The 20,231-nt window shown below is 42.0% G+C and overlaps 1 protein-coding gene across 5 annotated transcripts in view; it reads left to right on the top strand.

Moving 5' to 3' along the window:
• Positions 1-20,231, top strand: part of acvr1c (activin A receptor type 1C) — a 105,666-nt gene that overhangs the window by 83,858 nt on the left and 1,577 nt on the right. For all 5 annotated transcript variants that reach the window (XM_079881297.1, XM_079881298.1, XM_079881299.1 and 2 more), the window contains 3 exons: positions 4,138-4,294; positions 5,088-5,212; positions 10,979-11,109. In XM_079881297.1, coding sequence (XP_079737423.1) covers positions 4,138-4,294; positions 5,088-5,212; positions 10,979-11,109 — 413 coding nt within the window. The remainder of the gene's footprint in view (positions 1-4,137; positions 4,295-5,087; positions 5,213-10,978; positions 11,110-20,231) is intronic.

Genomic DNA, 20,231 nt, shown 5'->3' on the forward strand with positions numbered 1-20,231 from the left:
AGGTGCAGGGGCATTGAGAATTGCCTGTACACGTAATTTATCAGGAAGAAGACCCTCGCTGAAACAGTATGACCTAAGAATATGGAAGTAAAATAATGTCAAATGTTTTTGAAACAAAAAGCCTGTTGAATTGCACTTCTTGAAAAAAAATAGGCATTGCATTAACCATGCTTGCATTTTAATGCATTGTATTTTTAGGGCTTGCATTTTTATGGGCTGAAATTCAACATGGTTGAATATTTAAGCTGTGAATATTTCAATTAAAAACATTTCAAACACATTTTCATTATTAAAAATTCAATAATCCATATTCACCTGTCATATTTCACTTCCAAAATATTCAAACTGTTTAAAAATACAACCTATAATATTCAACAGGCAATTTTCGGTCCATTTTATTTCGCTTTGAAAATTTGCTTCCACAAATTCGGTGGTTCAAATTCGACAGAAAATATTACGTTGACATCCATGAACTGCAGGAAGAGCAGTAGATTACCGAGCGTACTCTCCATCTGCTGTTAGTCGGCTTCACCAGCAGGTGGTGCAAAAGCTCGTGTTGTTGACGAAGACAGAGCAACAGTTAGAGCAAGCCATTCATTCATAAAACTCATCAATGCAAGTGTATTTGTGATTATTATGACGGCGGTTTTATGTTAAATTCAGTGTCTTCACAGTTACTTTCCCTGTGTAGCCTACAAGCATCTTTCTCTACCGTTAACAAGATTATAATGTTATTCCCCGATGCGGATATACAGATCCAATATTACATTTTTGAGGTTGACATATATTTCTCTTGGTTGTTTAGTTGCCTTAACTTTATATTCTGGCGATGTGCTGCATGCAAGCTATTAGGGTTTCCCTCAATACTTAAGGATTCACCAGCTGGACATATAAAACGCTTAACGTATAGCTTAATGGACTAATTACAGTGATATAAAAGACCAAACTCGTTTAATGCTGAGCGTTTCCCAGTGATAGACTGGCATAAAGTTGGCTTGACGTTGGACATTCGCACATTTAGGGACCGTCTCTAAAGTGTAGGCTATACGACTTTGGTATACACGTTTCTAACTTCAATAGCATTTGAATAGAACAACTTACAGTCATAAAACCAACTATAAAGTGTTCATGTAGTGTCAGGCATAATGCGCACCCTTTGGATTTTTTTATATTTATTCAATTAAAGTTTGCTATTGAAGTTAGAAACGTGTATGCTAGTGTTTTATGCAACTTTTGAGACGGTCCCTAAATGTGCGAATGTCCAATGTCAAGCCAATTTTACATTTATTAGGCTACATTTAGTCATTTATTTAGCAGACGCTTTTATCCAAAGCGATTTACAGTTAAACTAACAATAGGAGGACAGCAATATGCAAGTGCTATGACTCTTCCCAGTTTAAGCTAATGCAATACACGTAGGCATAGCCTATACTATACTATACTGTAGAGAGAAAGAGAAGAGAAGAGAAGAGAAGAGAAGAGAAGAGAAGAGAAGAGAAGAGAAGAGAGAAAGTGTTAGTATTGATCAAGTGTTGATTTTATGCCAGTATATCACGAAACGCTCTGCATGAAACTTTGCGCGTTACGTTCATATTCTTAGTCCATCGAGCCTATATAGTAGCCTACAGCCTACATCCCCAATAAGATGCTTGTAGGCTACACAGGGAAAGTAACTGTGAAGACACTGAATTTGACATAAAACCGCCGTCATAATAATCACAAATACACTTGCATTGCTGTTAAATGAGTTTTATGAATGAATGGCTTGCTCTAACTGTTGCTCTGTCTTCGTCAACAACACGAGCTTTTGCACCACCTGCTGGTGAAGCCGACTAACAGCAGATGGAGAGTACGCTCGGTAATCTACTGCTCTTCCTGCAGTTCATGGATGTCAACGTAATATTTTCTGTCGAATTTGAACCACCGAATTTGTGGAAGCGAATTTTCAAAGCGAAATAAAATGGACCGAAAATTGCCTGTTGAATATTATAGGTTGTATTTTTAAACAGTTTGAGTATTTTGGAAGTGAAATATGAAAGGTGAATATGGATTATTGCATTTTTAATAATGAAAATGTGTTTGAAATGTTTTTAATTGAAATATTCACAGCTTAAATATTCAACCATGTTGAATTTGAGCCCATAAAAATGCAAGCCCTAAAAATACAATGCATTAAAATGCAAGCATGGTTAATGCAATGCCTATTTTTTTTCAAGAAGTGCAATTCAACAGGCTTTTTGTTTCAAAAACATTTGACATTATTTTACTTCCATATAAGAACAGCAGGCTGGTTTGCCAGAAGCGAAACTTGTCTTTATTGAGCTGCAAGCCAGCAGCTTCTAGTCGTTGTAAGACCGCTTGAAGTGCTTTGTCATGCATAGACATGTCATGTCCGAAGATGATAATGTTGTCCCATTTTCGATCTTCAAGCAAGCCAGGATGATGGTCGTCATCTTCTGAAGTTCTGCAGGCGCTGAAGCCAACTGAACAGTCCGTCATGAGTAATAAAGGCTGTGAGGTTACGGCACTTGGTAGTAAGCATTAGTCAGGTTGATGGTAGTGAAAATAGTAGAACCTTGGATGAGCAGAGAGTAGTTCATCCATGTGTGGCAATGGAAAAGAGTCCACAATCACTGCTTTATTTGGCTCTCTGAGGTCAACACACAACACATCCTTAACTTTTAACTTTTTTTTTATTTGTGTAACAACAATGTTGATACATTCTATCACCCCAGCTGCTTGCCAGTGATTTTATTCCTCTGAAACACCACAACGAACAAAGAGTTGCAGATGGCAAAGTTTTTGGCGCATAGGTGTGACAATTTCATCCAGCTTTACGTAGTGTATAAAGTTTTTAGCACATCCAAACTCTGCTGTTGATCGACAGCAGATTCAATCTGGCTTGCTACCGTAACAGCTCTGTCCAGTGTGAGATCCGTTTCTAGTAAAGGTCTCTCATTTATTCCTGGGCTAAGCACATTCTCCACTAACTGATCGCAAATCATTTTGTCAATACTGGCATCGAACTCATATGAAAAAACAAGCTCTCGCAAAGCAACAGCATACTGGAAAACTGCCTCGTGAGGTGCCTGACAGAGTTTATAGAAGTTCAGCTATGTTAGATTTTTGCACAAAGTAGGTTTTCAATGCATCCTCGGCATTCTTATACGTCGTACCCATGGTAAGCAGTAGAAAATCTGTTGTCTCTATGTCCTGAGGCAGTAAGGCAGAACAGGTCTCAGTCTTTCATCCGGCCAGGCTTGCCCTGTAGCATTGATAACTCACATTTTCAATACAATGTGTAATAGGTAATTTTCAAAGATCTGCAGCCATGCGCTAAATGGCATAGCAGGCTCACTGAGACAAGGCAGGAAAAAACTCGGGATAGGCATCTTTCATCTTCGTGACCAACGTTAACGAAAAAACTGCCTAATCTTTGTCTGCCTAATATGTGGTATCTGTCAGGATTATTAAACAATAAAGCACACAAGACAAGAGAAGCGAACTTCATCCATCTTGTTTACTTCCTTCTCAAAATAGAAGTCAACAATCACTTATGATGAACACAACACAGTTCATGACCCCTTTAAGTGTCCCCAACTAAGCAAGAGAAAGGCGACAGCGACAAGGAACCCAAACTCCATCAGGTGACAGAATGGAGAGAAAAAATAAAACGGGCTTAGTCGGTGAACCAATTCTCCTCTGGCCAAATGAACAAACATGGTGTGATTATGATTAATAATGTTTAATTGCCTGCATGATAACAAAACTTTCTAATTCTGTGTCCATATTAGACAAGTTTTGGGTAACAAATTATTGGTCTGTTCACACTAAATGTGAAACTGCTGTGACACAATCATAGCCCATCAGAACACATTTGATGTTACAACAACATCACAGAAACAGAAATCAACCAGTCTACAAAATGACATGTTAAACACAGCTAGTTAGAAAATAAATAACATTAACATGAAAAATTGCTTTTTTTAGGACATTAGCTTTCTTACTGTCCAAGCTCAGACAACAGTGTTACCATCTGTTTGTTTATATTAAATATGACTCCTTTTCTGCATGAAAATGACTTGTCGTGTAAATGTCGTGTGCTGTTAATAATTTAGCATATTACTTATGGGACAGGGAAGCCCGCCATTGCTCACAGAGACATAAAGTCAAAGAACATCCTGGTTAAGAAGAACGGAACCGCTGTGATTGCTGATCTTGGTCTGGCTGTCAAACACGACTCTAATACCAACACCATTGACATCCCCATTAACCACAGAGTGGGCACCAAGAGGTTAGATAATCTTTTTCTTACATAAGGTCATTTTGAGGTCAATTCGAGACATCATAAACTGAATTATTACTTATTATCTATAGTTGTGTAGGTTGTGCCATAGTCTTCTTTAAGTATTGAGAATGAACACTTCTGTAGAAGAGCTAGTCACTGGATTTGACAAAGTTTGTGTGGTTGATGCCTTTGAATATTTGAAAGATATGTTTTTTTTTTTCTTCAGAGACACATAGCAAAGATATTCTTAAGCACACCTTGATATTTTACATTTACTCTCAGAGTTATACTATTTCTGATTTACCTGCCCTTAAATGCTATGTAAAAAAAACATGATTGGTTGTTTTACATGCCAACCAAAGTTTTTGGCCAGGCTTTATGCTGATGGTCTTAAGTATGGATCTATGAGTGTAGTTTGTAGCCAACTGTCTTTCAGTAAATACAGACAAGTAAAAGAGCATTGGTTGCATGTGCAAACAAGTGTTATAATGGTTAAATTATGATTTTTGCTATTTACTATAATTTGCTTTTAGGCTTTGGATTTGTGTACTCAAGACATCTTGAGTGATATATAATCTGTATCTTTGTATGTACAGTATGTGTGTTTGACTAAATGTTAATTTTAGTATATGTGTGAGTGTTCTCTGTTCCTCTCTGTAAACTCCGTGTGCACTTTCTGTCTCTGTATAAAACACGTGTCATTGTTTGCTTTCAGGTGTATAAAGACATCTTGATGGAGGTTAATGCGTTCATGTGGTGTGAGTACATTACTCTAATGTGAGTATGTTTGTTTCTGCAGGTACATGGCTCCTGAGATCCTGGATGATTCTATAAACATGAGCAGCTTTGAGTCATTTAAGCGGGCTGATATGTACTCACTTGGCCTGGTGTTCTGGGAACTTGCTCGCAGATGTTCTGTCCAAGGTACCTTACTAGTATATTTTAAGTCAAGTAAAAAACAAATAAACAAAAAAGTGTAATAAGATACCAATCAATGCACACCAGCAGTGGACTGATTTAAATAGTTCTTAATTGTTAAATTGTGTTCTTATTCATTGACACTTATTCATTGGTTTCTTAAAATGGCTTGCGTCAATATTTTTTCATTAAGATGTACATATCTAATAACAGTAATAATACAGTCTCTGCATCACTTCAGAATCCTGAACATGTTGGTGTTTATTTAGCAAAAAAAAAAAAAAAAAAGACCACCTAACTATACATTATCTCACGTATTTCATGGCTACATAACAATACACAAATAAACATAAACATGTTTTATTAGCACTGAATAACTGTCAGATATATTTGAATTCTAACTGCCATGAATGACCAATCAGAATAGTATTCTAGAGAGTCATGCAAAAAAAAAAAAAAAAAAAAATCATTCCAAAAGTGTTGGACTTTCTTCTGTGGAGCAAGAAGATATTTTAACCCTCTGGGGTCTGAGCTGTTTTCTGGGCCCTGGAGGTGTTCTGACATGCTCTGACATTTGTGGTTATTTCTGTTACTTGTGACATTTTCATGGCTAAAGTCTAATTACACTGTATTCAGCACAAACTCTGCTACAATAATATATCAGCAGCATGTATGTAAAAGTTTGTAGTTTTGAGATAATGACATTTATGCGTGGTTTGTGAAAATACAAAAAAAGATTCTCACTGAAATAAGGCCATGAAACCCATACTGATTATTTCTTCACAAGACTTTTGAAAATTGTATGACGTAGCCTAGAATATTTGCTCTAAAACTGTGAAAATCATCCTGACTGCTCATTTAGAGAAGACAATATATTGATTTAAAATTTTTACGACGTGTTTTGTGTGAGAAAGCTTTACGGAGGTCATTAATATGTATGGCTTTTCACACCTGAGAAAGACAAAGACCCTCCCCTAACGGCCCTATTAGGAGCTATCAGGCCCTGTCATTCTGAGCAACCTTTCACAAAGAATGAGGAGATTTAAAAAAGAATGGCTTTTAGATTGTTTGGATTTATTTACAACACAACATATTCCAAAGATACACAACAAATGACAAAAAAGCACTTATTGAAAACAATGATCCAAAGACAGAGACCTTTCTGCCATTCCTAAAAACGTACATACCTTTCATTTCCAAGGTGTTTTATTTTCACTTTACCATGTTCATGTACAGAGACTCGTGTGAATGTTGAAGTCAGCAGGACTCAGTGGCATCTGGGCCCTGAAAAAAAAAAAAAAAGTGAACATACTGATATCAAGAGAAAGGCCTGCACGATTTTTGGGAATAAATTTTAGATTTTTTCTGGTTAAAATTGCTTTTTAAAATTCACAGAACACACACACACACACACACACACACACACACAAATGTTTCCAACAATATATAATATAATGAACACCAGGTTTGTTGTGCCTTGTAGGCATAGGCTATGTGCAGTGCTGCATAAAATAATAACAATAACCTATAGCAGTCTATAAATCTTCCAAAAGATTTCAGTAACAACTAAGCTAGAGAAAAATATATTGATTATCATGTTACTTCAAATGTTTCCATTCGTTATGATGATATGAAATTAGATAATAGTAAAAACATGAAGCCGTTTGGTGCGTTTTGCTTTTCAAACGCGATCGCGATCCAAAATATGATACATTCAAACGCGATCGCGTTCAAATATAAAACATTATGGTTACCATATAGCCTACATATCTACGTTTGAGCAGATATCCACAAACACAGTAACAGTAAACACGGGTCTAAATATTATAATATTCACCATATATCTAGCAACAGTTCAACTGCAATGTGAAATTTATGCAACAATAACAAACTAATATGTAAGAATTTCTTACCTTACATCTTTCTTGTCTTCAAATCGCGTTCTTCTTCTTCTGATGTAAATCCAACGTAAGCTCGCGGCGCGTCTTTCAAACTCGACGAAAAGCAGAGACTTGAAGTGTTTTGGTGTTTTGTTTTTGAGGTAATGAGCGCATTGGCGTTCCATGTGGAAATTTGCATGTGAATCTCTTTTGCGCGCGTGGGCGTGGTCAAATTAAAAATAATTAGGAAGCGTTTGAGAAGCTGGACATCTTGTTGGTTTTATACAAATTACTTAAACAGAGAATATTTGTTTTCAGTTTGAATCCGATCATTTAAAAGTACACACTTAAATGTTTATAAAGGTATATGGCTCATAAATGTGTGACAAGTATTCGCTGAGTTTTGTTTCAGTTTATAGACGTGCTCAAGAAAAAAAAGTTCACTGCGACGGAGAGGCAGAACGCACACCCTGTTTATTTTCTTTATTTTACAAAAGCACAATGTTTTGATTTGATTGTAAGTGGACACATACAAAAGTAGAAATATCACAGATTCTTTTTTTATGTTTCTTTTTTCTGTATGACAATAAATGACGGAGAAATTTAAGTTTATAGTGCTACAATGTGAAGAAAATCCAGTAAAACGCGCCGGCGCGTTTGCCGACCTCAGAGGGTTAAGAAAAGTGTTTTTGTGAACATCTTTTTAAAAAAATTATTTTCACCCTCTTTTCCTTTCCCTTAGAAAAGTGTTTTTGTTTTGTTTTTTTGTCCATCTTCAACCCTCCAAATATTTCACTCTCGCTATGGAACAGACCGGTTGTCAACTATTTATTTTTTACTTTACTTTTGTTCGATGATGCCTATTCAGTGTTCAGAAACATTGTCGCCTAGTCATGATACGAAGTAATAAGAGGAAGTATTTCCTTAACTAATGATAAAATGTGCTGAAGGTCACCAAACCTTCTGAAAAGTTTTGTAGGAGAGACTGTTATTGAAGGACGTAGTGGCGGAACTATATTAAACTACAGTATATTATAGACAGAGATGGGCATAAATACATGGAAATGTATTTAAAATACAAATACAAAATACTGTGTGGAAAAATTTATTTAAATACAAAATACTGTGTGAAAAAATGTATTTAAATACAAATACAGTATTTTGTATTTTGAAAATACACAAAATACAAGTGGAATTGGCCATCCAGTGCAGGTATAGGTCACAGTGAATGAAGAAACTACATAGGCCTACTGACTTCTTTCTGGCAATTACAAATAAACTTATGCAAAATAGCAGCCATTTATATACTTATTTCTGGTTACAATGTAGTCTATTACTTGTGGAACACTATTAAAAAATTCATACTGTATGTAAAACTGTGGGAACATTTTCTAATATCTAGCAAAGAATATGGATGGGCGATATGACCAAAATCTTAATTTTACTTAACAGTAACAATATCATGTTTTCACAATTCTCAATATCAGTTTTGATTCCACAGCATAAACTGAATTTCAAACTCTTTTTTTTTTTTTTTTTTCGCAGGTAGTCCAATGCTTTTTAAGTAATTTTATGTTTATTTTATGTAAAGTTTATTTGTTTCTATAAGTTTATTCAAATTAGAAAGTGTATCTAAATAGAGATTTCATTTAGAATTAATTTAGATTCATTTGACACTATTTCCCCCTTTTTTATTATTATTTTTCATGTACAATAAAACTAAAAGCTGAAAATTTTTGTGGAGTATCATTCATCAGTGTTTGTTTTTCCACTCCAACGTTCCAATAATTCCTGCCCACTAAAAGCTGCACGGATAAATTTGCTTACCCCACAATTAGGCCCATCTATGTCAACGATTTAGAAAAAGTTCCATCAATTAACACTTTATATCATCACTATGATAGTGTCATATCACCCAGCCCTAACATGCAGTAATGCTTTAAACACATTTGACAAGCTAGTTGATAAAAATCAACAACCGGTCAAGACTGATTGGCTAACGCTATTTTCCTAGCCTGGTTAAAACCAGACCATTCTCAGTAATAACTGAGTTATGGTCTGGCAAAGCTTCATTAATAACTAATTTCCAAAGGGGCGTCACCAACGGACGTCGCTCAAATGCCTCTGGGCGCAATTGGATAGACCTAAAACCAATCAGAGCGATCGTCATCGTGTAAAGCCCGCCTCAACGTTTCTGATTGGTGCCTCGATTTGGACGGATTAGAAATCGGCTTGAATGGGCTCTTTGCCAGTCTACTTGCAGAGCAAATCTAAATTTGCCGGAAGTTTGTCTGGGTTTTCCAAGGCTACTATTTTCCCACTTGTCTGTGCACTTTTATTCTTTCATGTTAACTAAAGTGAATAATGCACTATTTTAACTTTAATCAACAAGTAGAATAGATCATGACATTCTCACCTTATTCCAAAAAAAAAAATCGTTGATCCAATACTGAGCTAGTGAATGGGCCCTATTTTAACGGTCTGAAACGCAAGTATCAAGCGCGAAACGCAAGTAACTTTGTGGGCGGGTCTTGGGCGCTGTTGCTATTATACCGGCGGGATAAATTACTCTTGCGCCTGACGCAAATCTAAAATGGGTTGGTCTGAAGTAGCTTCATTATTCATAGGTGTGGTTTGGGCGTAACGTGAAATAAACCAATCAGAGCGTCATCTCACTTTCCCTTTAAGAGTAGGCGCGCTTATTCTATAGCGGATTCCTATTATAACGGCGGATTTGCCAGACGCGCGCCAGCAGCGGTTCACAGCCGAGGAGACCGACGTTCTCGTCAGGGCCGTAAAACACAGAGAAGTGACATTGGGGATGGAGAAACACACCCAAATTAACTTTGGTTAAACAGGCGTATGATAATTTGGGTAAATGTGTAAGCTAGATGTATGCTTTTATAATAAACTATCTATCTATCTATCCATCTATCTATCTATCCATCTATCTATCTATCGTAATAATGTATGATTTGCAAAAATGAAAACTGCTGCTTTTGTGTAGATGAGAGAATCAAAGTGCATGCGCGTTGTGCACACGCTACGCTACATTGATTATGGCCAAGCATGCGCCCTTAAAATAGCATATGAATAACATGCGCAACGCGCCACTTAGTGGCGGAATTGTTTTTTAAACCTGCAAAATAGCATGAGGGAACGTTTGTGCCAGAACACGCCTCCTCTTTGCGCTGAACCGCCCCGGGGAGCGCAAGTGTATTTCTTAGTTAACCGATGTGCGTCTGTGGAGGGAAAAGTCCGCTGTGCGCGGGTGCAAAATAGGAATGATACATGCGTCGGTGTACAAAGTCAATTGCGCTGGGTGCAAGATAAGGCCCAAGGTCTGAACTAGTTGATGCACAAAATCAATACCCTGATAAAGAGGTTGACTGGCAAAAAGTATTTTATGTATTTTGAAAATACAAAAATACTCACCTTAAATGTATTTAAATACAAATTACATTTGAAATTTTCCAAAGGCTTTAAAATACAAAATACAAAATAGTATTTTGTATTTCAAATACGTATTTTAAATACATGTATCTGAAATACTGCCCATCCCTGATTATAGACCTGAGAGTAAACCCATAGCATGTGTGCTGCTACTATTATTACTCATGCTGGCAAAGAAGTTAACCAATCAAAACAGAAGGTACATAGACGTCTTAAAGACACATCAGCGTGAAACAGCTTATTCAACTGTTAGGGTCAGAGAGGGGGAGAAAAATGGTTATGAGATACAACATCATGACTGTATAAGGTTAGGGGCTTCCTTAGGGAAGAAAATAAAATACATGATGTTGCACATCCACATCCAAACTTTTAGAATAATTAAGATTTTTCATCAGTACTTAGTGTAAATAAATAATCATGAATGCTTTGTGCTCTGCAGGGATTCATGAAGATTTCCAGTTGCCTTATTATGACCAGGTGCAATCAGACCCGTCAGTGGATGATATGAGGAAGGTGGTGTGTGAACCAAAACTCCGACCTAACATTCCAAACCAGTGGCAGAGCTGTGAGGTTTGTGTGATAAACTTACCATTCATGTGACATATCAATTGACAATATGTTAACCCTCTTATTATTATTTTAAGATATGTATTTTTTTAGTTGAGACTTTCCTTTTGTGCAAACCAACGAAAATGTGAGGAATGAACTGAAACATCTAGTTTGTTTCTGCTAACAGGTGTTTTAAAGGCAGAATTTCAAAACACAACTTTTGCCTACAGCGCAAATGTAACAATGAGGACTTTGCAAATAAAACAATTTAATTTGTTAAATATTTAAGTACTACTTCAGTCATTTATTTTTGTTGAATCCTCTGTTGACCTGTGATGATTAAATGTACTATACAATGAACTGTATTTGAGTTCTACTTGAGTATAAAAATAGTATAGATAAAAGTTTACAGGAAATGTGTTTTGAGTTCCAAACAAATAAAAAAACAAAAATCATAATCATAATAATGTAGTAAATTTTACAATAATGACATTTACTTTTACAATAATTTAACCACACTTTGAATATCAGGCATTGTTTAAATCCATTAAAATTTATTTCTATAGCACTTTTCACAATTTTGCATTGTTGCAGCTTTTGAGCAGCTTTACATACATATAGAAACTAGTTACAAAAGTAAAGATATGTAATTATGACGAATAAAGAAAACAACATAGTTTGAAATGGTAAAAGAAATTCACGTACTTGATCAAAAGTTTTATTACTTTAGTGTATTCCTAATGCACCTACTGTATACGCTTTGGTACCTTATGGTACCTTATTCTTCATTTCTTCAACAGCTTCAAGTTTAACAAACTTTTTTGTTCTATATATTTTCGCGTTTAATTTTACGCACCGCTTATATTGAGACATTTACAGTCTTTAAAGCAATATAATTTGTGCTGTCATTGATGGAAAAATCTGTTTGCTTATAGCAGTACTTGTTAGACTAGGTAAACCCAGCCCGATCTGCCGGCGATTTGATTTCGCCCTGTAGCTCAGGCTGGAAACCTGTACATTATTCTATCCTGCTTCCATTACAAATTTGCAGGGACCAATCACAAACTGGCTTATCCACCTGATGGCTATTGGCGGGTTTAATTCAATTCCTTTTAACCTCTCGACGATGCTCAATGGCTTCTTTAGTTTAGCAAACAAAATGCTCGAGTGGGTATAAATATCACTCACTTTCATGTTTTTTTTTGCACAACCTGCAAAAATCGCTCGATGCCATTGCTGCTTCTGCAAACCGCTGATCAATGCTCCAAACCAACACATTTGTTGACACATTTCCTGCCTGGAGTTTTCGCTGAAAAGTACGTCACTCGGATCGTTTGTCTGATTGGTTGAAGGACTATCCAATTGCGTACAGAGTCATTTGAACTATGCCCATTGATCACGCCTCTTGTGCAGTAGAAAATACAGTCTTAAAAGATTGAGCTTGGTCTGGTGATAGCCAGACTAAGTACTTGTAACAGTATAGAAAGAACACAAAGTAACCCCAGTTCCCTTTCGTTCGGGAACTCCTACGTCTCGTCGGAGGAGTTTCCAACGAATTGGGATCACGCTAGGGAGACCAACTGTCTTCGAGTGAAATAAAACGAGCCAATGAACATTGGCATGCAAGATTTGCATTCCGCGGCCCGCCTACCAGCGCGGGTATAAAGCGGAAGCAAGCGCATACACAAACGCTTTTAGCTTCGGAGCCGACCGATTGTGTCCTCTCTGAGTGAATGAGCTTTAAGATTGTATCTATCTTACGCTCTACGAGTCTGCTGTTTCGGGAAGGGATCTCTCTGTGTTGGTGAGACGGCGTTTCAGCGACTGCGCGATTTCCTGTCTGCCGGCTGCGTCTACACGCTGTTAATTCAAAAGCTGTTTTCACAGCTGGTAAACGGTTGAGTGCGCACAGCGGGCTTGCAGTTTCCCCGCTGTGTTGCCGCGTTGGGTCCCTGTGTGCTTCAGTACAATAAAGAGAGTACTTTTTTCCTGAAAGAGCAATACGAGTGAAGATCGCGTCCTTTTCAGGATGACGTTTCACTCGTGTGTTTCTGGATGCGATCGTTTCCTGTCCTCATTTGACGGCCACGTTCATTGTTTCACATGCCTAATCAGTGTATGAGACTACGTTCGTGGGTGGTTCATGTTCTCTCAGGAGTGCATGACCACGTCGGCACGTTGTTCGTCTCCCCTTTTTAAAGGCTTGAGTCGCTCAGCGTGCCGTGTGCCGTGTGCCGTCGAGCGCTGGCTGACAGCGCGGGTTGTCACGGCAACCCAGCGCGCGTCATTCGGCGCTCTAGATGCGCGATCGAGACTCGTGTACCTCTACGAGGTTGAGTCCCTTTGCTTGTTCCCCAATCTAGTTCCTTTTCTAAAAAAGGGGAGGACTACTTTGGCTAATGAGCATTTGGTGATCTGGGGGTTACAGTGTGGAACGTCTCGCCAGGTGAAAGACCCTCACGAGCTTCCCACTCCTCTAGCGCATCGCAAACATGCTGAGACTGTGTTCGTGGGTGGTTTATGCTTTCTTATGAGAGTATGACCACGTCGGCACGTTGTTCGCCTTGCCTGAAGGCTTGAGCGCCCGGCGTGCCGTGTGTCATCGAGGCGATGGCCACGTTCACTGTCTTGCATGCCTGGTTGGTGGCCACGATCACTGTTTCACATGTCTAATCAGTGTGTTGAGACTGCATTCGTGGGTGGTTCATGTTTTCTCATGAGTGCATGACCACGTCGGCACGTTGTTCGTCTCCCCTTTCGCGAAAAAGAAATAAGGGCTTGAGCCGCTCAGTGTGCCGTCGAGGCTTTTGGATGGCATTCTGGTCCTTCTCATGAGGGACCAAGCATTTCATTCGGGGCTCCAGGGGAGGACAGATGTCGATTGTTACATCGGAGAGAGGGCTGTTATACTCTGAAAATGATGCTGAGTTCCTACTATAATGGTGTGTTCTCGTGCTGAAGATTCAGACTTGACAGCCACACTTCCTGGGTATAAAATACCTGGATGGGTGTGAAAAACTTTGGCAGTATGGAAGCATTTTGGTGCCAATATGGCAAGCCAAACATGCCTAAATCTGCAGAAGTTTTTCCTCTCTCACTACCCCTGCACATTCAGGGGAGCTGCGCTTAGTGACTGACCGTGATTAGTCACAGCGCTGGCCCTCGGTCAGACGATATCCACTCTGGTGGTCCAGAAGCGCCTCAAAACCTGCCCGCTCGGAGTTCGTTTCCCCCCAGCAAAGGGAAGGGAAACAACCCTGAGAGGAGCGACCCAGAGTATGTGATGTCTGCTCTTCGGGAGTGCGTGTCATCACCACTCCTTCCCCCGGGGGAGGGCCGGGTGGAGAATTTCATTTCTGTTCCGCCGCTGGTCATCCAGTCAGCGGTACCCAAAGTTTGAGCAATCCACTTCCTCTGAGTCACTCACGGGCCCCAGCGCTCAGATGACAGTGAGGGCTACGGCCTGGTCACTCTCGTCTCTCGCTGGGCGAGGAGGCGGAAACCAGGACTCGATGCCCCTGGGCCTCGCTCCTCGTTTCCCCTCACGGTCGAGGCTGGCAGACCAGTAAGACCAGTCTCCTCCGTCCTAGAGGGTCAGAATGGCAGTGCGCGCCACCCCCGAACAGCGCCACTCCCGTTCCCCTCTCCCCAGCTCCCAGATAGCAGTGGCGCCACCCCGGTCACGTCACTCCTGTCTGCCGCTGGGCGGGAAGGCACGGAGACCAGCAGCCGCCCTTGGGCCTCGCTCCTCGTCTCGCAGCAGAACACTCTCGGGTCTTCTCTGCCGTCTGTCCCCCGGTGGAAGCAGGTAGGTGTTGTCCAAGTATACACCCAGACCCCGCTCTCGGCCGCTACAATGCCACCGGAGCCGTGTCCCTGCCTTCCACCTCGCTGCCCCTCCGCGGGTACGCCGACGGTGCGGGTGGGCTCGTTGCGGCAGGTTCTCGGAGCCTGGCTAGCGCTCCTGAGGCCGTCGTGCTGGCTCATACGCACCATCCGGCTCGGCTATGCAATTCAGTTTGCACACCGGCCTCCCAAGTTGAGGGGCATCCACTTCACCCGTGTGCGTCCGGTGGATGCTCCTGTCTTGCGGAAAGAGATCGACGCCCTGCTGGCGAAGGACGTGATCGAGCCGGTCCCTCCAGCCGATATGAGGTCAGGGTTCTATAGCCCTTACTTCATTGTACCCAAGAAAGGTGGTGGGTTACGGCCAATCCTGGATCTGCGAGTATTGAATCGGGCCCTGCACAAGCTCCTGTTCAAAATGTTCATGCAGAAACGCATTTTCGAATGCATCCGTCCCCGGGATTGGTTTGCAGCGATCGACCTGAAGGACGCGTACTTTCATGTCTCGATTCGTCCCCGACACAGACCATTTCTACGGTTTGCTTTCGAGGGTCGAGCATATCAGTACAAGGTCCTACCCTTCGGGCTGGCCCTGTCGCCCCGTGTCTTCACGAAAGTCGCGGAGGCGGCCATTGTTCCCATGAGAGAACAAGGCGTTCGCATTCTCAACTATCTCGACGACTGGCTCATTCTGGCGCACTCGCGAGATGTGTTGTGCGATCACAGGGACATGGTGCTCCGGCACCTCAGTCAGTTGGGGCTTCAGGTCAACTGGGACAAGAGCAAACTCTGCCCCGTGCAGAGGATCTCTTATCTCGGTATGGAACTGGACTCGGTCGCCCAGACTGCGCGCCTCACAGAGGAACGCGTCCAGTCAGTGCTCAACTGCCTCAAGTCTTTTCGAGGCAAGTCAGCGGTCCCACTGAAACAGTTTCAGAGGCTCCTGGGGCATATGGCAGCCGCAGCCGCAGTAACGCCGCTCGGCCTGTTACATATGAGACCGCTTCAGCACTGGCTTCACGATCGAGTCCCGAGGTGGGCGTGGCAGAGCGGCACGTTCCGGGTCAAAGTAACCCCGCACTGTCGCCAAACCTTCTCCCCATGGTCGGATCCTGTATTTCTTCGGGCCGGAGTGCCCTTAGTCCAGGTTTCCAGGCATGCTGTGGTTTTCACAGATGCCTCTGCCATGGGGTGGGGGGCCACGTACAAAGGGCATGCAGTCTCGGGTCTGTGGACGGGGCCTCAGCTGCATTGGCACATCAACTGCCTAGAGTTGCAAACAGTACGCCTAGCCTTGTGTCGCCTCAAGGGGTTTCTCAGACACAAGCACGTACTGGTCCAAACGGACAGCACTGCAACCGTTGCGTACATCAACCATCAAGGTGGTCTACGCTCCCGTCGTATGTCGCAACTCGCCTCCCACCTCCTCCTCCTTTGGAGTCAGAAGCATCTGAGGTCGCTTCGAGCCATTCATATCCCTGGTGTGCTCAATCGTACGGCCGACGAGCTTTCACAACAGCCGCCACTTCCGGGAGAATGGCGACTCCATCCCAGGTGGTCCAGCTGATATGGGGAATCTTCGGAGCCGCTCAGATAGATCTGTTTGCCTCTCCGGACACGACCCATTGTCAGTTGTTTTATTCCCTGACCGTAGGAACACTCGGCACGGATGCACTGGCGCACAGCTGGCCCCAGGGTCTTCGCAAATATGCGTTTCTCCCAGTGAGCCTTCTTGCACAGACTCTGTGCAAAGTCAGGGAGGACGAGGAACAGGTCCTGCTAGTTGCGCCGTATTGGCCCAACTGGACTTGGTTTGCAGAACTCATGCTCCTCGCGACAGCCCCTTCTTAGCCCATTCCTCTGAGGAAAGACCTTCTCTCTCAGAGATGGGGCACTCTATGGCACCCGCGTCCAGACCTCTGGAAACTTCATGTCTGGTCCCTGGACGGGATGCGGAGGTTCTAGGCGGCCTACCACAGGCTGTGGTAGACACCATCACTTCCGCTAGAGCCCCCTCTACGAGGCACCTCTATGCGTTGAAGTGGAACCTATTCGTCGATTGGTGCTCTTCCCGTCGGGAAGACCCCCGAACTTGCCCGATCAGTGTCGTGCTTTCCTTCCTGCAAGATGGGTTGGAGCGAAGGCTGTCTCCCTCCACCCTCAAAGTGTATGTTGCCGCAATAGCCGCACATCACGATGCAGTAGAAGGTAAGTTCTTGGGAAAGCATGACCTGGTTCTCAGGTTCCTCAGGGGTGCTAGGAGATTGAATCCTCCTCGTAATCAGCACCCCGTACCCTCTTGGGATCTGACTTTAGTGTTTAGAGCACTCCAGAATCCACCTTTTGAGCCCTTGCATGCAGCCGATTTAAATATTCTGTCAATGAAGACAGCTCTCCTGCTCGCTTTGCCATCCATCAAGAGTGTAGGGGACCTGCAGGCATTTTCGGTCGACGAATCGTGCCTAGAGTTCGCGCCGGACTTCTCTCATGTTGTTCTGAGACCCCGGCCCGGATATGTGCCCAAGGTTCCTACCACTCCGTTTAGAGATCAGATAGTGAACCTGCAAGCGCTACCCCCGGAGGAGGCAGACCCAGCCCTGGCTTTGCTCTGTCCTGTTCGCGCTCTGCGCTGTTACATTGACAGGACTCAAAGCTTTAGGACCTCAGACCAGCTCTTTGTCTGTTACGGAGGCCAGCAGAAGGGGAAGGCTGTCTCCAAGCAGAGGTTAGCCCACTGGCTAGTGGATGCTATCGTCCGGGCTTATGAGTCCCAGGACGTGCCTTGTCCACCTAGGTTGAGGGCACACTCTACTAGGAGTGTTGCCTCCTCCTGGGCTTTGGCTCAAGGCACCTCGCTGACAGATATTTGTAGAGCTGCGGGATGGGCGACACCCAACACGTTCGCTAGGTTTTATAGCCTTCGTGTAGAACCTGTTTCCTCCTGTGTACTCGCTTCGGCCAGTAGCGCGAGGAATTAGGTTAGTGTCGGCTTTCTACGCCATTCTCGCCCCAGGGGCCAGATACGTGCGTTATTCTGCTCTGTTGGTTACCCAACAAACGGCTAACCTCGTGAGTTCCTCCGTCTCCCCCTCCAGCGACAGGCGAGGCGGATCGCCGGTCGCCAGGCCTGTTCCTCTCTGTTGAGCTGAGTTCAGGCTGGGTCCTATGTAGTGGTCCCTACGGGCTAGTGCACATGTGTATTCCTAGTGCCTCCTTTCGGGCAGGCTTGGGCTCCGCAGCGTTCCCTTCTACATCTTGGGCACGCTTCCCAGTGTTATCCAATGTCCACTGAGCGGGTCTTGCGGAACAGCAGTGTGACTCTTCCCAGCTAAGCTTCCACACATAGGAGTAAATTTCAAGAAACTGCTGCTGAAGCTTAGGTAGGGCGCTGGAAGGGGCCAGCACCATGGCGTTTTATTAGGGATCCCAATTCGTTGGAAACTCCTCCGACGAGACGTAGGAGTTCCCGAACGAAAGGGAACGTCTCGGTTACGTATGGTAACCCTCGTTCCCTGAGTAGGGAACGGAGACGTCTCGTCCTGTCGCCATGCTGCTGTACCTTCGCGGAGGACTGGACACCGTTCGGCTCCTCAGCGAAAAGCGTTTGTGTATGCGCTTGCTTCCGCTTTATGCCCGCGCTGGTAGGCGGGCCGCGGAATGCAAATCTTGCATGCCAATGTTCATTGGCTCGTTTTATTTCACTCAAAGACAGTTGGTCTCCCTAGCGTGATCCCAATTCGTTGGAAACTCCTCCGACGAGACGTCTCCATTCCCTACTCAGGGAACGAGGGTTACCATACGTAACCGAGACGTTTTGCGTGGTGAATATCTGCATGGAGTGTGCTTGTGTGGCAGCGACCCGGGTTCGATTCCAGTCCGTAGTGTTTCTTACATTCAATGTACATGTCTCTGTTCCCATCGTCTCACTGATGTTATCTGGATAAGTGAGTTACTGGTATACTGGGATATATAAATGTCAGTAAAAGGCAAATTCTTAAACTGTGCCATTATTTATAAAGATTAATTTTTTTTTTTTTTGAAGCACACAATAATGATGCTATTAGCACACTTCAAGTTTACTTGTGTTTTAAAATCACTAAAAGTAAAGGACAGTATGACCTCAGTTTATCATTATAAATGTATGTTCAACACTCTTGCAGTGTAATTTCTGTGTCACTTTTCATGTCCAGCACCACACGAAGCAGAGGCCACTAAAACACAACCTTTGTGTCTGAACAGGCAAATATGAACAACACTAGGGCTGGGTAAAAATATTGATCTCTCGATTTTAATCGATTCTCCTCTTTATGAACTGATATCGATTCTGATTCTGGTATAAATCCCAAGAATCAATCTTTTGGTCAATGCTGTTTTCAGTTGATGAATGAACAGAGCATTGTAGCACGCCTCCCATCATCCAATAAATCGCAATCAGCTTTGTGCTTTGTTAATTTTGATATGAAACAAAGTCTCAGATTTCGAATTCTTTACATTTTAATGCAAAATTCAAACAATAAATACCGTTTGACTGTTTAATGTGTGTTACATATCGGTGTTGCTGCCTCAGATCAAGCTAATATCGACTGTTTCTCAGAGACCGCTTACTGCACCTTTAAGCCCAATTAGCCCACCCCTAACACAAGGAACCCTGTCAGCTCACTCAGCTGGTACATTATAATTAAAAGTTAAAGAGCACCTAAACTGTATTTATTGTTTGAATCTCTAATAAAACTTCTGCATGCTCACAAACTCTCACATTAAAAAAAAACAATTATTCAAATAAGAGATTCATTGTGCAGTCAGCTTCATTGATTATAACGGAACTTTGTGAGATTGTAATGAATTAAGATGAGTGACAGCTTTTTAGTGATTATAAAGAACAGTAAAGGTCAAATCAGTGAAGTTGCTATTATCATATGAGAATATTGGGAACTTTATTTTTGACAGAACCCTTTTTCTGTCATGCAAAATGCTTAAACATTAATAAGTAAGCAAACCATTAACAGTCCCCCCCCCCCCCCAATTATAGCACGAGCGTTATGAATATATTATGCAAATTAGTGTGCAGTGCTATTGTGTATGTTTATAATGTTTTTTGCTTTTATTTTTATACTGTTGTTTTGAATTTATTATAATTTTCAGTAATTTGTCATGTATGAATTATACAGAGCTATCATTTTTATTTAATGTTGTGGGTAATTTATTTCTCACAGTTTTTGTGAATTGTAATTTTTGTAATGTTTAATGAGGTCCATGCAATGCGTGCCTTTCACCAACATTGTGCTGTACTTGCTTTA

The sequence above is a fragment of the Squalius cephalus genome (assembly GCF_949319135.1).
Source record: "Squalius cephalus genome assembly, chromosome: 9".
Taxonomy (NCBI): domain Eukaryota; kingdom Metazoa; phylum Chordata; class Actinopteri; order Cypriniformes; family Leuciscidae; genus Squalius; species Squalius cephalus.